Below are 18,680 nucleotides of genomic sequence, written 5' to 3' on the forward strand. Positions count from 1 at the left end.
TTTTTACTTTTGGTCAACTGACTACACTGTATTCTAATTTTAAAAGGATTTATAGATTTCTGAAACTACAGGCAAGTGTTATAAGATGCCTGCCTTTGTGGAAAAAAAGTGAAGATCTCAAACTATGAAATTTAGGATATTATAGAAGCATAAGAGTCTTCCCTACAAGTATAAAAATAAATTTTATTAAATAACTACAATTTGTGCATGAAAAAGGGTTAATATCACTTGCTATAGATTTATACTTAACTTCTAGTTGTAATTTCTTTGAACAGTGAGTTCCCCTGTTGAGCTTATAATAATGCAAGCACTTTGCTGGGTGCATGATGACTTGAATGAAGTGGACATTGGCAGCTATATCCTGAAAGTCTGTGGCCACGAAGAAGTTTTACAGAAGTAAGCAAACTCTTTTTTCATTAATACTTCATGCTTTTTCATGGCACAGTTGCTGGAAAGTGTATCTTTAATGATTAAATATGTGAAAACAAAAATCTTAAGAACATGGAAGAGCCACACTTTGCACAAAGATCAGAAGTCTTTAGAGTTGCTCTGGTATACAACAAAGTAGGTTCTCAACAGCTTCCTAGAAATCTGTTCTAATCCGCCATCTGGTGTGTTGAACACAAACAAGTTTTTTTAGATGCAGATTTCTAGAGCATTTCTGTAGATGGACATTGTAGTTTTCAGCTGCTCTTCAAATCCCAACAACTAGCAAAAAAAAATCTGCTGATGATTTCTGATAATCTGAAATAATCTGGATTTTGGTTTGGTTTTGTTTTTTTCCCAAAAGTCATGGTTTATAAATCCTCATTATTTTAGGGGTTTAAAATATTTGGTTTCAATGTTAGCCACAGTAGTTAAGAGTTTTAGCAAAAGTACAGGTATCTGTAATAGTATACTAAAACTTCTGCAAAGGTAAAAATCAGATCAAAAAGGATGGTCCAGAGGTTGATTTGCCATTTCCTTATTTTTAGCCAACGCATTGCCTTAGTATTCCATGTGAGTTTTTTGAAAAACACTGTATAATTTTCATGTAACTGTAGCTTTCTTTTATTTAACAGTAAGCACTGCATAGGCAGTCATGAATATATTCAGCACTGTCGGAAGTGGGATACAGAAATCAAACTGCAGCTGCTGACCCATAGTGTAATATGCAGAGATCTGGCACGAACAGTAAGTACCTCCTGAACTGCAGCAGCAATATAAATCTCCAAGAGATTGGGAGTTTTCATCAGAGTTGATGGATCTGAGGTGTAACCTTTTTGAGTGATTCACAAATTAGTATGTGTGCTCTCTTATACTGAGAGAAAATTAAATACGTACTGAATTTTCACAAGGCAAACAGTATAAATATGGATAATCTCTCTTATAGCTGGAAAAAGTATGCAAGCATTTGGACTAAACTTGAGGCCTGAAAGAAAAGCAGCAAGTTTCAGAGTTAAATAAAAGAACAGTTTTTTAGTTTAATTAGATATGTATCAGACCACCAAAGAGGAAGGGAGATATATTTAGTATCTGCATACTTTGGCACTTCATTGCTGTTTCTTCCCTCTTCCCCCTGTCCCAGTGTGTACATGTTTCATAGGCTATTAATTAGTTCTTTTCCCCTTTGAAAAGAACTTGAAAAGATATCACCTTATATCTTTCCCCTTTTATTCCACAGGTATTAGTAATGAAACTTCTAAAACAGTATTACAACTTATAGAATGGTGGGAACTGGACTTAATATCTAATATTTTATTGCAGGAAGATGATGACAGAACACCCATACATCTAACCAAACACCTCTACAAAGCTGAAAAGCCTTTCAGAGAACCTGTTATAAGGTAAAGTTAAGTGGTTATTTTAGTAATCAAGCCCATTGCTGAGTTTCTGACCAAGGTTGTCATGCTCTTGCACTTCTCTTTGATAACTACTGTTTCTTGCAGGTCTTCTATTGAAGAGCTTCTAGAAGTCTATCACAAGCAAGTTAACATAGCTCTTAAAAATGAGGTAAGGTCGTTGTAAATTAATGCTGAACCAAAAGTAGCGTGAGAAAGCTTACTAATGTCTTAGTTGGAAAAAAGACTTGCTGGAATTCTTGGGGAAACTGAGATCTGAACAAGCTGTCAATTGTAAATTTGGACTCATGGATTTTTATATTGCTTTTCCTCTTTTCTTCCTGGCTTTTCTTGCTAACTAATTATTACCTAATCATCACGATGAGAATTGTATCTGTCCTGGGGTGCAAAATAACCTTTTCCTCAAAAATGCTGGAGGGCATTAATTTAGGGGAATAGGGAAAAGGTCTGAATCCTGGATATGTAAGTGGTTGTCGGCTGTGAACGATATATTGGTAACAGATAAAATTCTACACAAGAGGGAGCAGTAATAGTGGTGTACAATGGGAGTTATAACTGAAGCATGTTTGGAACATACACTTTTTGTAAAACTTACTTGTAATAACATCTTATTCTGCACTATTGGATTAATTTAAAATACACTGTCAAATCCATTGTCTATTTCAGTGTATGAAGGTTGCTTAAAACACCTTGCATGTGAAGTAGTTTAGAGTGATTTCCCAAATGCAAAAGCTAGCCCAAGGTAACCTGCTTTACTTGTTTCTCAAAGGAGAAGCTTATTTTAGCTCCTGGTAGTAATGCAACTTGGAGACCTAAATTCTTATACAACTGATAACTGTGTTTCTTAAAAGAGTTTCTATAAGAACAGTCTTGGAATGAATGACTTAATTATGATACTTTTTTTATTTACATTTCATTTGTTTGCTTCTCCAGGAATGCAGGTCTGAACAAGCTGATATCCAGTATTTATATATTCCCTTAATGTTATTTAATTCACTTGATGGTGATTCACCATGTTCTCAAGGGTAGTTTCGAACACAATCTTGTAGGAGAATGAGACGTTACTGCTCGTTGAAATGGTGTTTTTGTCGCTTTGCTCTTGCAGCTGCTTCTGCTTGTTTAACTGATTTCAGAGACTGAGGGGAGGACTGCAAAACATCTCAGTTGTTCAGGCTTAAGTTTTACTCTTTCTACAGTCTTTTTGAGGATGGGAGATGTAGCTTGTAGGTGATGATGACTAGGTCCAAATATCAGCAGTTGTCGCATTTGAAATTTTTTCTTCCTGAAGTTGATTCCTGTACATAGTCAGTAGCTGACACTTGCTAATTGAAGTGAAACAAGGTAAAGTATTCCCAAAGTAACTTGTACGTAGCCTTTGATTTCAGACTTTAAAAGTTACCTATTTTCTTTTTATTGAGAGCCTGTGAGGAAAATAGCACTGGAAATTTTGCTTTCCATTGTCAAAATAGCTATTGTCTTCAAAGTGTTAGCTTTGAATGTGTGGCTTAAATATTTACAATGTCTTCTGACTTCTATGGTTATTTTCTTACCAGGACAAAGTTAATTGTTGCCAGGTAGCTCCCAATCCAAAACCATTTTGATTCAAATGGCTTCTTTGCTGTCCATTTCTGGAAGGTCATGGGAATGTGTCTGGGGAAGGGGTGGGGGTCGGGAATCAGTTTACAATTTACCAAAAGGATATTACACTATTCCTTCTTATTTAGTTGTAAGTGCTCATAAGTGATTGTGAAAGAAACCTATACGTTAAGCCTTAAAAAGTGAACAGTTGTTTTGAAGAAAATATTTTCATTTTCTACATGTGTTCTTTAAAATTGGAGGAAGACTTTGCTTATATTAAAAAAAAAAAGAAACCTAAGATAATTTAGATTTAAATTAGGTGGCTCTTCTTCTGTTTGAAGAGAAGAAGGAAAGGAATATTAGGAGCATTTTGACTTTGTCTTAAGTAGCCTGCCAACACTTTCATTTTCTGATACGAAGTTGATGTATTCCATTCTAAAAGATTCCTGTTAAGTGTGCAGTCCCTTTCCTTCTCCAAGGTGACAGTTTGCAATTGCATCATCTGAAAGAATCATTTAAAGTAAATTGTATGTGAGGCAAAAGTTGCAACAAACTCTTCTCAAAAGTATAGTAAAGTGAATAAAAAAAGATGAGGTTCCGTTATGGAAGCTATACTATAGTGTAAGTGCAATTTTAACGTGTGTGTTTGTTTTCAGAGTGCTGAATTTGAAGCACCACAACTTTAGCATTCCTTCTTCACAGTAATCGAATACCCTTTTTTAAACTACAGTTTCTGTTTATGCCATGAGGGAATTCGAGCTTAATATCTCATTAGAAAATACACGTCTGTCTACAGCTTAATAGAAAAATGGTTGGGAACCTCCTAATGTTTCCTGGGACACTGTTTTAGAATCTGTACTACTCCTATGTTTTTGGCATTGATAACTGAGCTATAAAGAAGTTCTCAATACTGAGGTTTTTATTTAATCAATTTGTTACACCAGAGTTTAATGTAGTTGAGATACGTGTCTCGGGATGAAACTTTCTTGGTAATTCATTCTTAAATGAAAGTAAACAATTAAAGCAATTCTGGGTTTCACAGTTGTGATCAGATCAATCTGTTCTCTCATACATTCTTTATTAGAACCAGCATAAAACAGTAGATCACATAATTAAGACTGTCAGAAAAATCTGTTCTACATTGGATTGTGTAGAGACTCCCGCAATAACAGAATCAGTAAAGAAGCTAAGGAGGGTCGTTAATCTTCCAAGGACTAAAAATGCTGAGGTAAGATTTCACACTATAAGCTGCATTTTGGGTTGTGCTTTTTAACACTAATAAAAACTGTTTTTTAATCTTTTGTAGTTGCAAATACAAGCAACAGTTCAGTCAGGATTATGTTGTTTGGTTTTGGTTTTTGGTGGGGTTTTTATTTTGCCTGGTATCTTCAATTTATTTTAACATCTCTTTGCTGTTAATGCATTAATCATTTGCTCTTGGAATCCTTTCCCATTATAAATAGTGCCTTTTTAAAAATAGTGTTTTCTGGTTCTGTACCTACATATTTGTGTCACAGTAGATACTAAGCCTGTGACTAAGTCAGACCAATGGGAAACTGACAGCTAGCTCATGCCCTTTAAAATCAGTGCAATTATGCTTAAAGTAGGAATTCACATCCTGTATTTTCTGTGCAGTATTTATGTGAAGAGCAATAGCATCTTGAAACTCTAGCAGTTCATGCTCCTGCATCCCTGAGCATATGGACAAAAGTAAAATCTCTTCAGTAGCACAGATTTTGATGATAAGACTGCCTTACAATTAATAGTTTACTTGTGCAGAATTGGTCTCAAGTCATGTTGTCAAAACCAGTCGTTAAAAGGAGAAGTGTGTAGATAACATTACAAGACTATTTAGCTTTTTTATTTCTGTTGTCCTGCTGCCTTATGAGAGTGGCAATTCATGTGCTATTTCAGCTTCGTCAGTTCAGTGATATATTTGTAATACTGCGCAGAATTCTTGCAAAATGCATAGACCAGATAAATCTAGTTGTCACAAGAACTAAAATTCTTGCAGGGAAATGCAGAAGACGTATTAAGAAAACTTAGTGAAATACAGCATATTAAATATTTCTTCAATGATTGCTTTTTGATAGGAGAAAGCTGTAGAAATAATTAGATTACAGTGTAAAAATAACTTCCAAAAATAACGCTATACCAGTAGAATTTGGAAAAAGGTACTTTTTTTATCAGTAAAAGCCTGTAATTCTCTTGCAATGAACATTGACTTAAACAGTAATCTGTATGAAGGCATATAGGACCATTTTCAGAAACAGTCGGTTGCATCTAAACGTTATGTAAGATATTGTTTATTTTTATTTATTTTAAAGTAATTGTTTTGTGGGTGGCAAAAGAGGCCAAAAAGAAAACAGGAAAACAGTAGGCTATCAAGTAGAAAATGATAAATATATATGTAGTGCTGTTTCAACAGTTTGGCATCCTGTCATCAAAAGACTTTTGGACTACTTGGCAAGTATGGTGGAAACATAGCAGTTCTTCTGAAAGGGGAAAAAGATGTGCTCCCTGCACACACACACAAGCACCCTGCATGTTTTTAATGAGAACGTGAAGGGGTTTGATAGTTAAAACTTAAGCACCCACACTCACACACACGCACCCTGCATGTTTTTAATGAGAACGTGAAGGGGTTTGATAGTTAAAACTTAATGTTGACAAGGCGCTCAATTAATACACCACAAGTATAAGGAGAGCTTTCACTCTTCTGCAGAAGTTGTGGCAATCTTCTTAGACTTTTTCTCAAGTATTAGGAATTCACTGTGTTTTGTTTTTAAAACACAAACTTAGTTTTCGTTAAAAGTTGTAGTTTTATCAGAAGTTGAATTTGGCATGAAATCCTTTCACTGAATTTCACTGCAGCTTCCTTGTTAGAAAGGAGCAAATTCCCATGATTTGTCACATTTGTTTGTTGGCTTCAGCAGTGTCCTTGTTGAAACTAGACATTGCTGTAGTACTGTATCATGTTTAGACTTCATTTTAGCAGACCGAGAAGCAAACACAGCAGATAGTATGAAATTACAGTTCTTACTGTTCAGTTTTCTCAGTTGTTTAACATTTTTTTTGTGCACTAAATTTATAGTAACTCTGCGTACAAAAGATACCTTAACGAATGCCACAAACAAAACAGCTGCTTGGACTTATATTACTGGGTGATGGAGCAACAGCTTCTGCTTTCATCCATAACAACCCTGACTGAGTTTTATCTCTACTCAGAGAAGTTAGAGTATCCTGAGCAATATTGAAATGTGCTGTGTCTTGTAAGAGTTCATAAAGGGTGTCAAAATAGTTGCGACTTGACAAAACATGAGCTTTATGAACTTGGTTGCTGTGTGTTATGGAAATTGTGATGGTGGCGCTTACTCTTGAGGAACTTTGAGTAAATAGATGTTACATAAACCCAAATACGGGTCTAATTCAGATGTTTCGTAATTTCTGTATAAGATACTTAAGAGCAATGGAAAATTAATATGGGTTTCTTGGTATTAAAATTTGCTCTAACTTTACTGTGTAGGTGTCCTCACAATGTGGCGACAACACTAGCACGAGCTCATCTGGTGAGTAAAGTTCTTCAGTTTTATTTAAATATTGCTTTTAGGTGGCTGTTTTAGGAAGATACACACTAAAGATAAATTATAATTTAGGTTCACCGCAGCCTGAAAACCCTCTGAAAGTGAGTATAGACCAGTTAACAAGAGCAGTTGAGGCCCTTCTGCGACTCCATGTGAATTCATGTAGCAGTTCTGCAGTAATTTCTCCAAAAGATAGTAAGAGTACTAAGGAAGCATGGACTGCCACAGAACATCTCCAGTTCACAGTATTTGCTGTTCATGGAATTTCTTCTGGTTGGGTATCAAAGTAAGTAATTTATTAGTTGTAAAATTGATCCTTTTATAGATTTGCTTGTTTGTTTAATTTACTTTCTTTTCCTTGTCCAGTTATGAAAAATACTACTTGATTTGTTCTCTGACCCATAATGGAAAAGATCTGTTTAAACCCATTCAGTCCAAGAAGGTTGGCACGTACAAGAACTTCTTCTACTTGATTAAGTGGGATGAACTGTAAGTGGCTTTAGCATCCTAAAACTCACTACAATATTTAATTTTCGCTTGTACCTACCCAGCTAGCTGCTGAATACAGTCATTCAAGCAACTCTTGCTTCTGATTCATTTTGAAGTGTTGAAAGAACAATGTATGAAACTTATTGACCAAAATAAGAAATATTTTTCCAAATGGTATTTCACTATTCATTTTAGAAGCGGGGATGGAAATGCTGGACAAGAGCCCTGTGCTAATGTTTGTAGTATGCAATTATAAGGAGTTGGGAAGGTCATTACATTCCTTGTAATGGAACAGTTTGTGGTGTTTAAAGAACAATGAACAAAACTTGCTTATAAGCAGTGCTCACATTATATAATGGGGAGGAAAAGCAGCTGACTTCTACTAACATTAATGCTGTATCTTTTTTTGATCCAAATACATCATAACAGCTTTGTATCTGAATTTAAAAATCTTAGTTAAGGATTATCTCTATAAAGAGAGCAGGTGTGTAAGTGCTTAAAAGTGTCCATCTATAGCATATGAGAATGTCTGCTCTGAGCCACTAAACTTCAGTTTCTCTTTATGGGGCAGTGGAAGAGGATAGAAAGGAAAAAGGAATGACATGCGGAGAAGAAATTGGGAGAGGATGATGGGTGATAACTGAGAGAGGAAAATACTTTTCATTATCTATGCACAGCTTACTCTTTTCCACTTAATAGCTATCAGGCAACTTGTCATAACTCAAGTATCAAGTGAGCTCCACATTGCCCTTTATCAGTTTTCCTGGCTGTTTTTAAAGGTCAGAGATAGACAGACCCTGAAGAATACCTTGAAAGGTATTCTGCACCTGGGCCAGTACAGTCCTCGCCGTCAGTACAGACTAGGGGGTGAGGTACTAGAAAGCAGCCCTGAGGAAAGGGACTTGGGGGTGCTGGTGGAGGAGAAGCTGGACATGAGCAGGCAGGGTGCAGCTGCAGCCCAGAAGGCCAATCCCATCCTGGGCTGCATCAAAAGATGCGTTGCCAGCAGGTCCAGAGAGGGGATTCTGCCACTTTACTCTGCTCTGGTGAGAACTCACCTGGAGTATTGTGTGCAGGTCTGGAGTCCTCAATATAAGGAGGACACGGACCTGATGGAGAGGGTCCAGAGGAGGGCCATGAGGATGATCAGGGGGATGGAGCACCTCTGCTACAAGGACAGGCTGAGGGAGCTGGGGTTTTTCAGCCTGAAGAAGAGGCGGCTCCGGGGAGACCTAATAAGCGGCCTTCCAGTACCTGAAGGGAGCCTACAGGAAGGCTGGGGAGAGCCTGTTTAGAAAGGCCTGTAGTGACAGGACGAGGGGCAATGGCTTCAAGCTGGAGGGGAACAGATTTAGACTGGAGATGAGGAGAGGGTTCTTCACTGTGAGGGTGGTGGAGCACTGGAACAGGTTGCCCAGGGAGGTGGTTGAGGCCCCATCCCTGGAGATATTCAAGGAGAGGCTTGACGAGGCCCTGGGCAACCTGGTCTAGTTGGGGGTGTCCCCGCTGACTGCGGGGGGATCGGACTAGATGACCTTTGGAGGTCCCTTCCGGCCTGGACAACTCTATGAAAGTCCACAGTGACAAATTATTTCAGACCAGCATTGAGAGTTTCGGGTTTTAGAATACTTGCCTGCAGAGAATACTCCAACTACCTTTTTTCTTTTTTTTTCTGATGCAAGGTTAATTATCAAGTAATTAATTCTGATTAATTGTCAGATCTTTTCCTGGCAGGTACTACTGTATTACAGTGAAAGGTGTGTTAGATTGCTTATAAGATGCTTCATATAGTTGTAGTGTTTTATAGCATAACTGTCTTGGTAATAAAAATCTGAATTTGAATTGATCAGTGATGTGTATACGCAGTTGCTTTCTTTATGGGTGCTGGGTTTGTAGCACTTGCATTTAGCTTGTGGTAGTTCTTAATAGATTCTTTAATTTGGTTGGGAAACTATTGTCAGCTGACTCCTTAAATCTGAGAGATTAGGAGGTGGCTAACATGGAATTGTGTGTATCCTCCTAGTGAGTAGAGTGGGAAGACTGGTTATGCTGGACAGTGCAGTTCTGTGTAAGGAATGTAATTTAATAGACGAAGATTAAAAAGGGTTGTTCCAAATCTGACTACAGTGCAGAATTGTAATTTAGCAGGTTTTGCAAGCCATTGGTAAGGGAGATAGGGTGAAATATAATTGCATGGAAATTAGACGCTTTTTCTTTAATGTTAATTAACTTTTTGAAAGCAAGAGGCATCAACGGATTATATGGGTTAGCCTGTAAGTTACTAATAACTGTCCTTCCTCTGACTGACTTCTTTTTAATACTTTTATTTTGTAGAATAATTTTCCCAATCCAGATTTCACAGCTGCCTTTGGAATCAGTCTTACGTCTGACTCTCTTCGGAATCCTAAATCAAAGTAGTGGGAATTCTCCTGACTCAAATAAACAGAGAAAGGGCCCAGAAATTTTGGGTCAGGTTTCTCTACCTCTTTTTGATTTTAGGCGGTAAGTATCCCAAATATGAGTAAGAGCATTGATATGATTTACTCTATACAAAGGTTATAACTATATAACTCTCACAACTATAGAAACTCTCATAACTATAGAAACTGCTTCTTTGCCACTGAATGTAGTAGGCCATGATAAAGTTAAGAATTATAAACTGTATTCTTACAGAAATAATACCTTCCATTAAATTAGGTAAAAAAACACAGTCCTGTGTTGTGGTATTTCCATCTAACTGGCTGAAAAAAAATATTTGCTGGAGGAAGTTGAATATTGTTTGGATCAAAGTGGTTTTGTTTGCAGGAAATCTTCATAGTAATGTGGGCCAAAAGAGGTCGTGTTAGTACCAACTGTTTAAGTATGCAGCAGTTCAATGTATAAGCATAACTCAGGTTGTTGTTGGAGGAATCCACTAACATTCAGATGTTGCCCTATAAGTCATATGCAATTGAAGTATCTGTAGGAGTCACTGCCTCCTGAATTGATAGCCTCCCTTCTACTGAAGGAATATGGTCTTGGTAGGTGGTCTTACATGAGTTCTTATATCAGATTAGAATATCTAACAGTACGTTACCTTGGCTAGAGGCAGTTCAGTCAGTATTCACATATATTTTAACAGCTGAAGTGTAAACAGCCAGTTCTCAGCCAATTCATGAGCTGTGATGATAGAGAATGCAACTTGCAGAAGAAAACGTTTGCAGCAATCCTTGCATTCAGCAGGAATAGTGTCTAGTGAAATGCAAAGCAGAACAGAATCCTGACAGCAGGTAAACAATGGGCTATGCTTCCATCATCTCGCTGGCAAAGAAGCACCTTTGCCTTAAAACTGTCTTAAGATAGGAAAGAAGAGCACTTTTCTTCATCCAATACCAGTTGTAAAGTCAAGTGGCTTAAAATATCTTTACTTGTGGATGAGACAGTAGGCTGTGGCAAGAATATTAAACTGGAGAATTATTAAAAAGAACAGACTGTTCAGTTAGGTTTTAGTGGCATGGTTTAGTAATTTTTATTGGCTTCATAAGCTCCCAGTTGATATTTACATATAAAGAACTGTTCTTTCTTTGAAACACATCTTTCAAAAGACACTAATGACTTGGCCTTCAAGCAGTCTTTTGAGAGTGTATTTTGACTTTTAAAGACTCACAGAAGTTTTAAGTGCTGAATGCTAGGCACAGAACTGATTTAGGAAGTATCCTCAGTTGTACCTTAGTACAGTTGGAAACGGTATTAATATTGGGAAGAAACTAGCAAATACAAACATCATCTGATATGTGCTTGCAGAATCTAGTAATGTGGAAAGTCCAGGCAAATGGTGAGATCTATAATATTCATATGCCTGTGCCTTTTTTCTGGTAAGGTAAGAAGGTGCTTGTATCCAGTTTATTTCTCAGATGCAAAAGTATTCCTTTTCTCCCCTAAGAAGTAGGGGGCACTTAATTTAGCTGGGTCAGATGTGTCAGCACTGAACTTTTCCCTTTGTCTTTTCTACCTAAAAGTTGTATGCAGCATTTTAAAGGACTTAAAGTACGGAAGATATCCAATGAAATTCACTTGACACTTGATGATCATAATTCCTTTTTTAAGCTCTGAACTGTATTGGATAATACAGTTTGATTTCCTGTGTTCTTTTCAAAACATCAATGTTGAAATACTCGTCCCAAGATAAACTTTTATCTCTGCAGCAGAAGCACATACTCAGTTTGAACTCTTTCTATACCAACTAATATTTTGGAATTGTTTCCTTGTAGTGACCACTGATCTTCTCCAGATAGGATTCTAATCACTAATATCTAGTTGAAATAAACAGGTTGTGACATTAATACCTGTACGTGCTTTTTTTCTCAGGTTGTTAACTTGTGGAACAAAGCTCTTGCAACTCTGGACCTCATCACATCCACATCATGCGTCAGGGACGGCCAGTAAGAAAGGAAATACAGAAAGAATAGTATTGCAGGTTATATATAATTCTGACTTGATCTGGCTATGTTTTGTTTGAATATTGTCACTTGTAACTCTTACATGAGTGTTAAAAGATCAATTAATGTTTTGGGGAGAGTGTAAATATTGTGAAGTCATATCTGAAAGCCAGTGCAGAATAGTGATTACTAAGCATTAAGGACAAAGAATGGAAAGCTGCTGTAATTGTATACAAGTGAGTTACTGAATCACTGTCTTGAAGTAAGAGAAATCGGAGATGACTTGGTAGTACATGCTACCAGTAGTGGGAGAGAACGTTTTTGAAAAGCAATCTATAGAAATGTATATTGAGATGGGATTTGTCAAAACCCCAAACAATAGCAATTCCAGCTTCTTTACAGAATATAAGCACTTCTCATTCTAGATTCAGAGTCCAGATTCCTCTCTGAAGAGAAGGCATCCTGTTAGGCATGGCTTAGCAGTCTCAAGACATGGCCGGAGTTGAAGGTTGGGTTGAAACCACTGGTGCAGATTTTAAAAGTTCTGTGACTAGTCTCCACTCTAAACGCTTTTGCTTCACTTCTGAGGAGTACTGCAACTCCTGGGTTGTGTAACAACAGAGTTGTCATACGCTTAAGGACCACAGTTATGTAGAAGAATTGAGATGGAAAAAATATTCAGGAAATAGCCTGAAAACTGTTACACATGTAGAAGTAAAGAGTTCAGATGCCTCAACTGTCTCTACTATTCTTAAGGACTTGCATAATTTTATTATTTTATTTTTTTTAGATTGACTTCCCATCCCATGCTTTTGATATTGAATATAAAATTCCTCAAGCTGCAAAGGCTACTGCGCATCATTCCATAGAAACACTAGAAAAACCATTAAGAGAACGTCTCCTGGCCATTCTCTCCAAGGATAACACCATTGGGTATGTTCACCTCTTTCTAGCTATGGGCTAATTGTATGTGACATACAATGTCTGCACTGCTTATTTATTCTTAAATTTCTTTAACATGGGTCTAGTATATTTTGAAGACCTGTGAGGACTTTAAACAAGAGATTGAATTAAACTCGCAAAATAATGGTTTACTTGTGCTTTCCGTGGCCCACATCATAATACTCTCTATTGCAAGATCGCTACCCTTTTGGCTGCCTGTTATATATGTTTTATATGTGTGTGTGTATATATATAAAATAGGCATATGTTATATGCTTATTCCTGCTTGGCAGTTCTTCAGTTATAGGGAGCAGCGGCAGTTTTAGCAGTGCCTTTTCATATGCTATGGAAGCTTTTCTGGCAGGCTTTCCCACTCATCTGCACCAAACTAACATTAACATTTTGGTTTATTTCAGATTACACTAAAACTGATTTTTGTCCTGCCCAAATTATAACTTTGAACGACTGTTTTCATAATGTTTGAGGCTTTATTTTGTTTCTCATTTTGACTTTTGTGGAGGAAATAGCCATTTTAATTTCATCCTGTGTTATGTGTTAAATCATCTGTATGTATACAGTGACCAGTAGCATTGGGGCTATTCAGGTGATGGTCTGTAATGTATGTTATAAACCAAAATGCTTTTGTCTACAGGTTATCAAAAGAAGATAAAGAATTTTTGTGGGAGAAAAGACATTATTGTCATAATCATACTAATAGCCTACCAAAAATACTGGCTAGTGCCCCTCACTGGGACTGGGCGAGTCTTCCAGAAATATATTCGTTACTTCAGCAGTGGCCTCCTTTATCACCCTTAGCTGCACTGGAACTACTAGACTCAAAGTAAGAAAAATAGCATAAATAAATTCTCTGTACTTGTGCATTTCATGACTTCTCTTCAGTAGAAGATTCTGAATGCCATTCTTGTGGAAAATATTGCTGAATTTCTTGTAGCAAAAGCTAAATTTTCTTAAAATGTCAAGAACATGTGCTTACTTTATTCACATAGGATTAACCAAGTCATGTAGTGAAAGAACAGCAATAGTGGTTAGGATTCTGAAATCTAATTTGTGAGAGAAGAGCAAGCTATACAGCCAAGCTATCAAGACTGAAGTTTTGAGAGATTAGTATGCTTGTCCTAAACATGCACATGTGTTTGTGTCTTGGGTAATGAAGTGCCTCAAACTTGTAGGTCCTTTTTTGAGCTGTTAAAGACCTTATATTGGTTATTTTCTATCTAGCTGATCTCTAAAAAAGAAAAAAAAAACAATCCCTACATGAACAGAATAAACATAATGTAGCTTTGTGGTAACTTTCTAGGTTTGCTGATCAGGAAGTACGAAGCACAGCTGTGAATTGGATGGAGGCTTTAAGTGATGATGAGTTAACAGATTTCCTCCCTCAATTTGTGCAGGTAAGACTTTCTGCCTCCACTGAAGTTCAAATAATTTTTTTTTTTCTTTCTCTTGAAAATGTGAAGGAATTACTGATTACTAGTAGCAGAAGTGTGATTGCAATGTCTCTCTAATTAATAACCTAAAGCATATTAGGGAAAACAATTGAGTAAATAATTGCTCTGTGACTGTCCTGTGGATCTGTGGTGATTCTGTCTGTGCATTAGTCAAAATCTCAGTCTTCATCTAGAATTAAATCCAGGCCCGCTTTATTTCATTTTCTTTACATTTAGGCATTGAAGCATGAAACCTACCTTGACAGTGCTCTTGTGAAATTTCTTTTGGCTCGGGCGCTGGGAAGCATTCGAATAGCACATTACCTGTATTGGTAAGATGTTCTTTGTTCCACTGTTCACGAAATATGTTTGCTCTAAGATTAATTTTTCCAGAAAAAAAAATTTATTTCTTAATATCATAGTTCATAACAATGAATTTTATGAAAGGAGAGTATACGAAATACAGATCATGGGCTTTTTTATGAAAAAAAAGACAGTGCCTTTATAAGGCACGAACTTCTTGCCTTTTATATCCTCTGTAACTTCATATATGTATATAGTATTGATTTGGTAAAATATATTAGAGTCTTAGTATTGCATTGTTTGTAGTATTTTCCATAGGAAAATTTAACTTAAATCCTTTATTTCAGGCTTCTTAAGGATACACTGTATGACACAAAGTTTGGTGTAAGGTATGAGCAAATTCTTGGAGCTTTTCTTTCCGTCTGTGGAAAAAGGCTGAGGGAAGAGCTGGAGAAGCAGACCAGACTAGTGCAGCTTCTTGGAACGGTAGCAGAGAAAGTAAAGCAAACAAGTGGATCTGCTCGTCAGGTGTGTACATACTTTTCATACTATTTAGGAAGATTAGACTGAGGATACCCTCAAAACAATCTCCTCAATTGCCTTTTAAGTCTAAGTTCAATAAAACATTATGTATAATACACAGCTCTATTTGTCTATTGTGCTGCATTTTAACAAGTTAATGGCTTAATGAAGTTGATGTTTTTGTCAAATTTGTTGTGATTCTAAACATAAGAATGTGTGAGGTAAGAAAATAGGGTGGTTTCTGTGTACAATAAACTGGAATTGGATTTAAACCTATTACTGCTGAAGCACGGTCCTGTTTTGCAAAAGAAGGGGATGTCTGTTTATATGGTAATAGGAACTTAGTCTGATAGAGTGTGATGCTATCATCCAATTCGGTCAAAAAAAAAAATCCCAGTCTTGTGCAATATTAATGTTGTACTGCCAGGCTTCTATTTGTTTAATAGCTAAAACAGCAGTTGTAATTTCTAGTATTCCTTTGATACCAAGGAGTTAAGACACTGGCTTCAGGATAACTTTTTCCAGAAGTTTTCTTTAGATGCTTCAGTTAGGAAAATGTCAGCTGATTTTTTTAAATATTATTATTATTTTTGTCTGCAGGCTGCCTTGCAAAATGGTATGGAACGTGTGCAGTTGTTTTTCTTGAAGAACAAATGCCGTTTGCCTCTTAACCCCAGTCTTGTGGCAAAAGAGTTAAACATTAAGGTACTGCTGGTTCAAACTTTCAAAACATTTTTGTAAAAATTACATATAGGCAAAGCTTTTACAAGCAGGAAAAAAAAAATCAAAGGAGGTGCTTGAGAGCTCTTTCTGCTGGGGGGGAGGGGTTTAATTAAAAATTCTGATTGAATGAGGCAGTGAAATTTGAGCAAAGATAAAATTTATACAAATACTTGTGTAAAACAGATGAAGGTACTTGTATTATAAAAATAATATCTGTAATAACTTACTATTTCTTCAGACACTGTGTCTTTTGAGACCAACAAACCTGGTTATAGTAAGTAGATTATTCAAAATGCATGGAAAAAATCCTATTTGCAGTAGTAATCAAAAGAGAAAATTGACCAAGGCTATAAAGTTTAAACAATGAGCAGATACAGTGAAACTGCCCATTACTGGCTGTGTCCAAGAGATGTACTGAATCCAGGGAGGGAGACAGTAGCTTTATTTTATTGTGAAGGTCCAGAAAGTAATAATGTAGGAGAAGCAGGTAAATTATTTTTCCAAAACTCTGCAAGGTTTGACAATGTCTGCTCAACCACAATCTTGATTTATATCATGCATGACTGAGAACCTAAAGGTCTGTGAACACTGGATTTAATCCTGTGTGGAGAGACAGTTCGTCTTGTTTTCCTTCTCTGCTGTAACTATGAAATCATGAGTATATACTTGAAAGTAGATAAATGAGTTAATAGTGTGAAACATGCAAATACCAGGGTTTTTTACATTATCTTCTATGTTTCAAAAAAACCCGCTGATAAATATTTGTCCATGTTTTATTCACTTTTCCTTTCAAAATGCATAAAAAACATCACTCTGCAGCAGTATTGGCTTTTGTACAAGAAATCAACAAATAACAGCTCTTTATCCAAAAGAAGCACGTATTTGCCACCATCGCAATGTTAAAAGTCTGAATAGAGACATTGTGTGTTAAACCTGCTTGTTGTCAGAATGTCTTGTTTTCTGGGCTGGCAGGAATAGTCCTTTTTGAGTATTAACACTAGATCTGCTTGTAGGCATGTTCTTTCTTCAGCTCCAATGCAGTACCACTGAAAGTTGCACTGATAAATGCAGACCCTCTGGGAGAAGAAATTAACGTGATGTTTAAGGTAGGCCTTACATGTGTATTAGAGAAAAAAAAGTTGAATGATAATCACTTCTTCTTTGGTATCAATTAGCTTTGCCCTAGACCAATAAGCTTAATTATTTTGTGAGTTTGTTCCTGTGTATCTAGAAACCAACATCTTAACAGGCTGTAAACTCTGAGAGGAAGTCTACTGCACAGGAAAGCTTAAATGTAGCCTATTTCTCTTAAAGTGCGTAGGAAGAAAGTATCATAATGTATCACTTCCTAGAAATGTAAAGCAGTTAAAATCTGTGAAGCTGATTTTTACTGAAAGCATATTATGCCTCCAGTTAAATTTTATTTTTCCATTTAAGGTTGGTGAAGATCTGAGACAAGATATGTTGGCTTTACAAATGATTAAGATTATGGATAAGATTTGGCTGCAGGAGGGACTGGATCTACGGATGGTTATCTTCAAGTGTCTCTCAACTGGAAAAGACCGAGGTGAAAAGCCAGATGCTGCCTATAATTTTTTGCTCCCCAACTTGTCACACTGATAGTGAAAAATTTCTGTGTAGAGGCAGGCCCAAGAAAGAGTGGAAGGCCAAAAGCCTTCCATGCAAAGAACTTCAGTACTCGAGAGTATAACAAGTTAAATTGTTCTGAATGCTCTGGTGGCTGAGTTACATTTCAGTCTGTTTCTTCTCTTGAGTCCTGAGAGTCTTACGTGTTCCGTTGTCAACAAACAGTGGTGCAAGCAAGTAAATATAATGATAAAGGCTAAGGTTTCTCTTGCTGCCCTTGCTGCAACACAAGAAAATAATGGTGCCATAGCAATCCTCATTCTGAAAGCTTAGTTACAGTGAAAGAATGTATTGAAGGCAAAACTGAAATTCTGAAGTATTTGGAATCTGTTGCAGTTGAGTCAGGGAGTATTATTCATATACTGAAATGTGCAGAAAGAAATAAAGTTTAAGGCACCTACACTGTGTCCACAATTGGTGTTATATGCTGGGAAAAGTTCCTTGGCATTATAAGGCTGTCTTTTAGGTTTCAAACTAGGATGGTAGGACTCTTGAGTGTAAATACCACCCTGCACCTTGAACGTGCTTTTTGCTAGTTTTCGCTAATTCTCCAGAGCTAGTCAATAGGAAGCAAAAGATCCTTAAGAGGATCAACAGTAACTTAAGTATTTCTTCAGTTAGATGCTAGAACAGCATGATGAAAACTCTTAACTACATGGATACATTAGAAGTTTAGGTTGGCAAAACTAATCAAAAAGCTTCTGTTTATGTAAGACTTGCTCTTTAGAAAAACAGATGGCTTTTCCTCCTACTTTGAATGATGAATTGATTATGTAGCATGTTACTTTTTTTTTGTTGCTGCTAATTTTACTATTCCTAAAGTACTTGAAGGATTAAAGTAAAAAAGAAAAATGGATGTAAATTACAGATTTGTCTTTAGTAGCTCTTGCCAAGATAGAAGTAAAATTCTGTTAATCAAATAAATGTCTTCCTTTTAAGATTTAGCTATACAAATATTTTTAGTAAATGATGTCTCCAAAATAAGGCCACATGTAAAGCCCACTGCCTTATTTCTGGAGCAAGTCTGGTTTGTTTCAACACTTGACAGCAGTTAAAATTACTAGATTACTTAAGTGTCAGTGTATGAGAAATGTCAGCATCAAAATATTTTGCAGTTATTGCTTATAGACCAATTCTAGTTTATGTAGTAGAAAGTAATTATTCAAAGTATAATTTGTATGTGCA

The 18,680-nt window shown here is 36.5% G+C and overlaps 1 protein-coding gene across 2 annotated transcripts in view; it reads left to right on the top strand.

Annotated features, from left to right (window-relative positions):
• The window catches only part of PIK3C2A (phosphatidylinositol-4-phosphate 3-kinase catalytic subunit type 2 alpha), a 69,676-nt gene that overhangs the window by 38,858 nt on the left and 12,138 nt on the right, over window positions 1-18,680 (top strand). For both annotated transcript variants that reach the window (XM_014962256.1, XM_014962257.1), the window contains exons 5-22: window positions 276-396; window positions 1,062-1,173; window positions 1,747-1,826; window positions 1,929-1,992; window positions 4,504-4,647; window positions 6,946-6,988; window positions 7,076-7,289; window positions 7,370-7,492; window positions 9,827-9,994; window positions 11,840-11,948; window positions 12,701-12,843; window positions 13,505-13,693; window positions 14,171-14,264; window positions 14,538-14,632; window positions 14,951-15,131; window positions 15,726-15,830; window positions 16,862-16,954; window positions 17,286-17,415. In XM_014962256.1, the coding sequence (XP_014817742.1) occupies window positions 276-396; window positions 1,062-1,173; window positions 1,747-1,826; window positions 1,929-1,992; window positions 4,504-4,647; window positions 6,946-6,988; window positions 7,076-7,289; window positions 7,370-7,492; window positions 9,827-9,994; window positions 11,840-11,948; window positions 12,701-12,843; window positions 13,505-13,693; window positions 14,171-14,264; window positions 14,538-14,632; window positions 14,951-15,131; window positions 15,726-15,830; window positions 16,862-16,954; window positions 17,286-17,415 (2,208 nt within the window). The remainder of the gene's footprint in view (window positions 1-275; window positions 397-1,061; window positions 1,174-1,746; window positions 1,827-1,928; window positions 1,993-4,503; window positions 4,648-6,945; window positions 6,989-7,075; window positions 7,290-7,369; window positions 7,493-9,826; window positions 9,995-11,839; window positions 11,949-12,700; window positions 12,844-13,504; window positions 13,694-14,170; window positions 14,265-14,537; window positions 14,633-14,950; window positions 15,132-15,725; window positions 15,831-16,861; window positions 16,955-17,285; window positions 17,416-18,680) is intronic.

This window comes from Calidris pugnax, unplaced genomic scaffold (genome assembly GCF_001431845.1).
Source record: "Calidris pugnax isolate Ruff unplaced genomic scaffold, ASM143184v1 scaffold593, whole genome shotgun sequence".
NCBI classification, from domain to species: domain Eukaryota; kingdom Metazoa; phylum Chordata; class Aves; order Charadriiformes; family Scolopacidae; genus Calidris; species Calidris pugnax.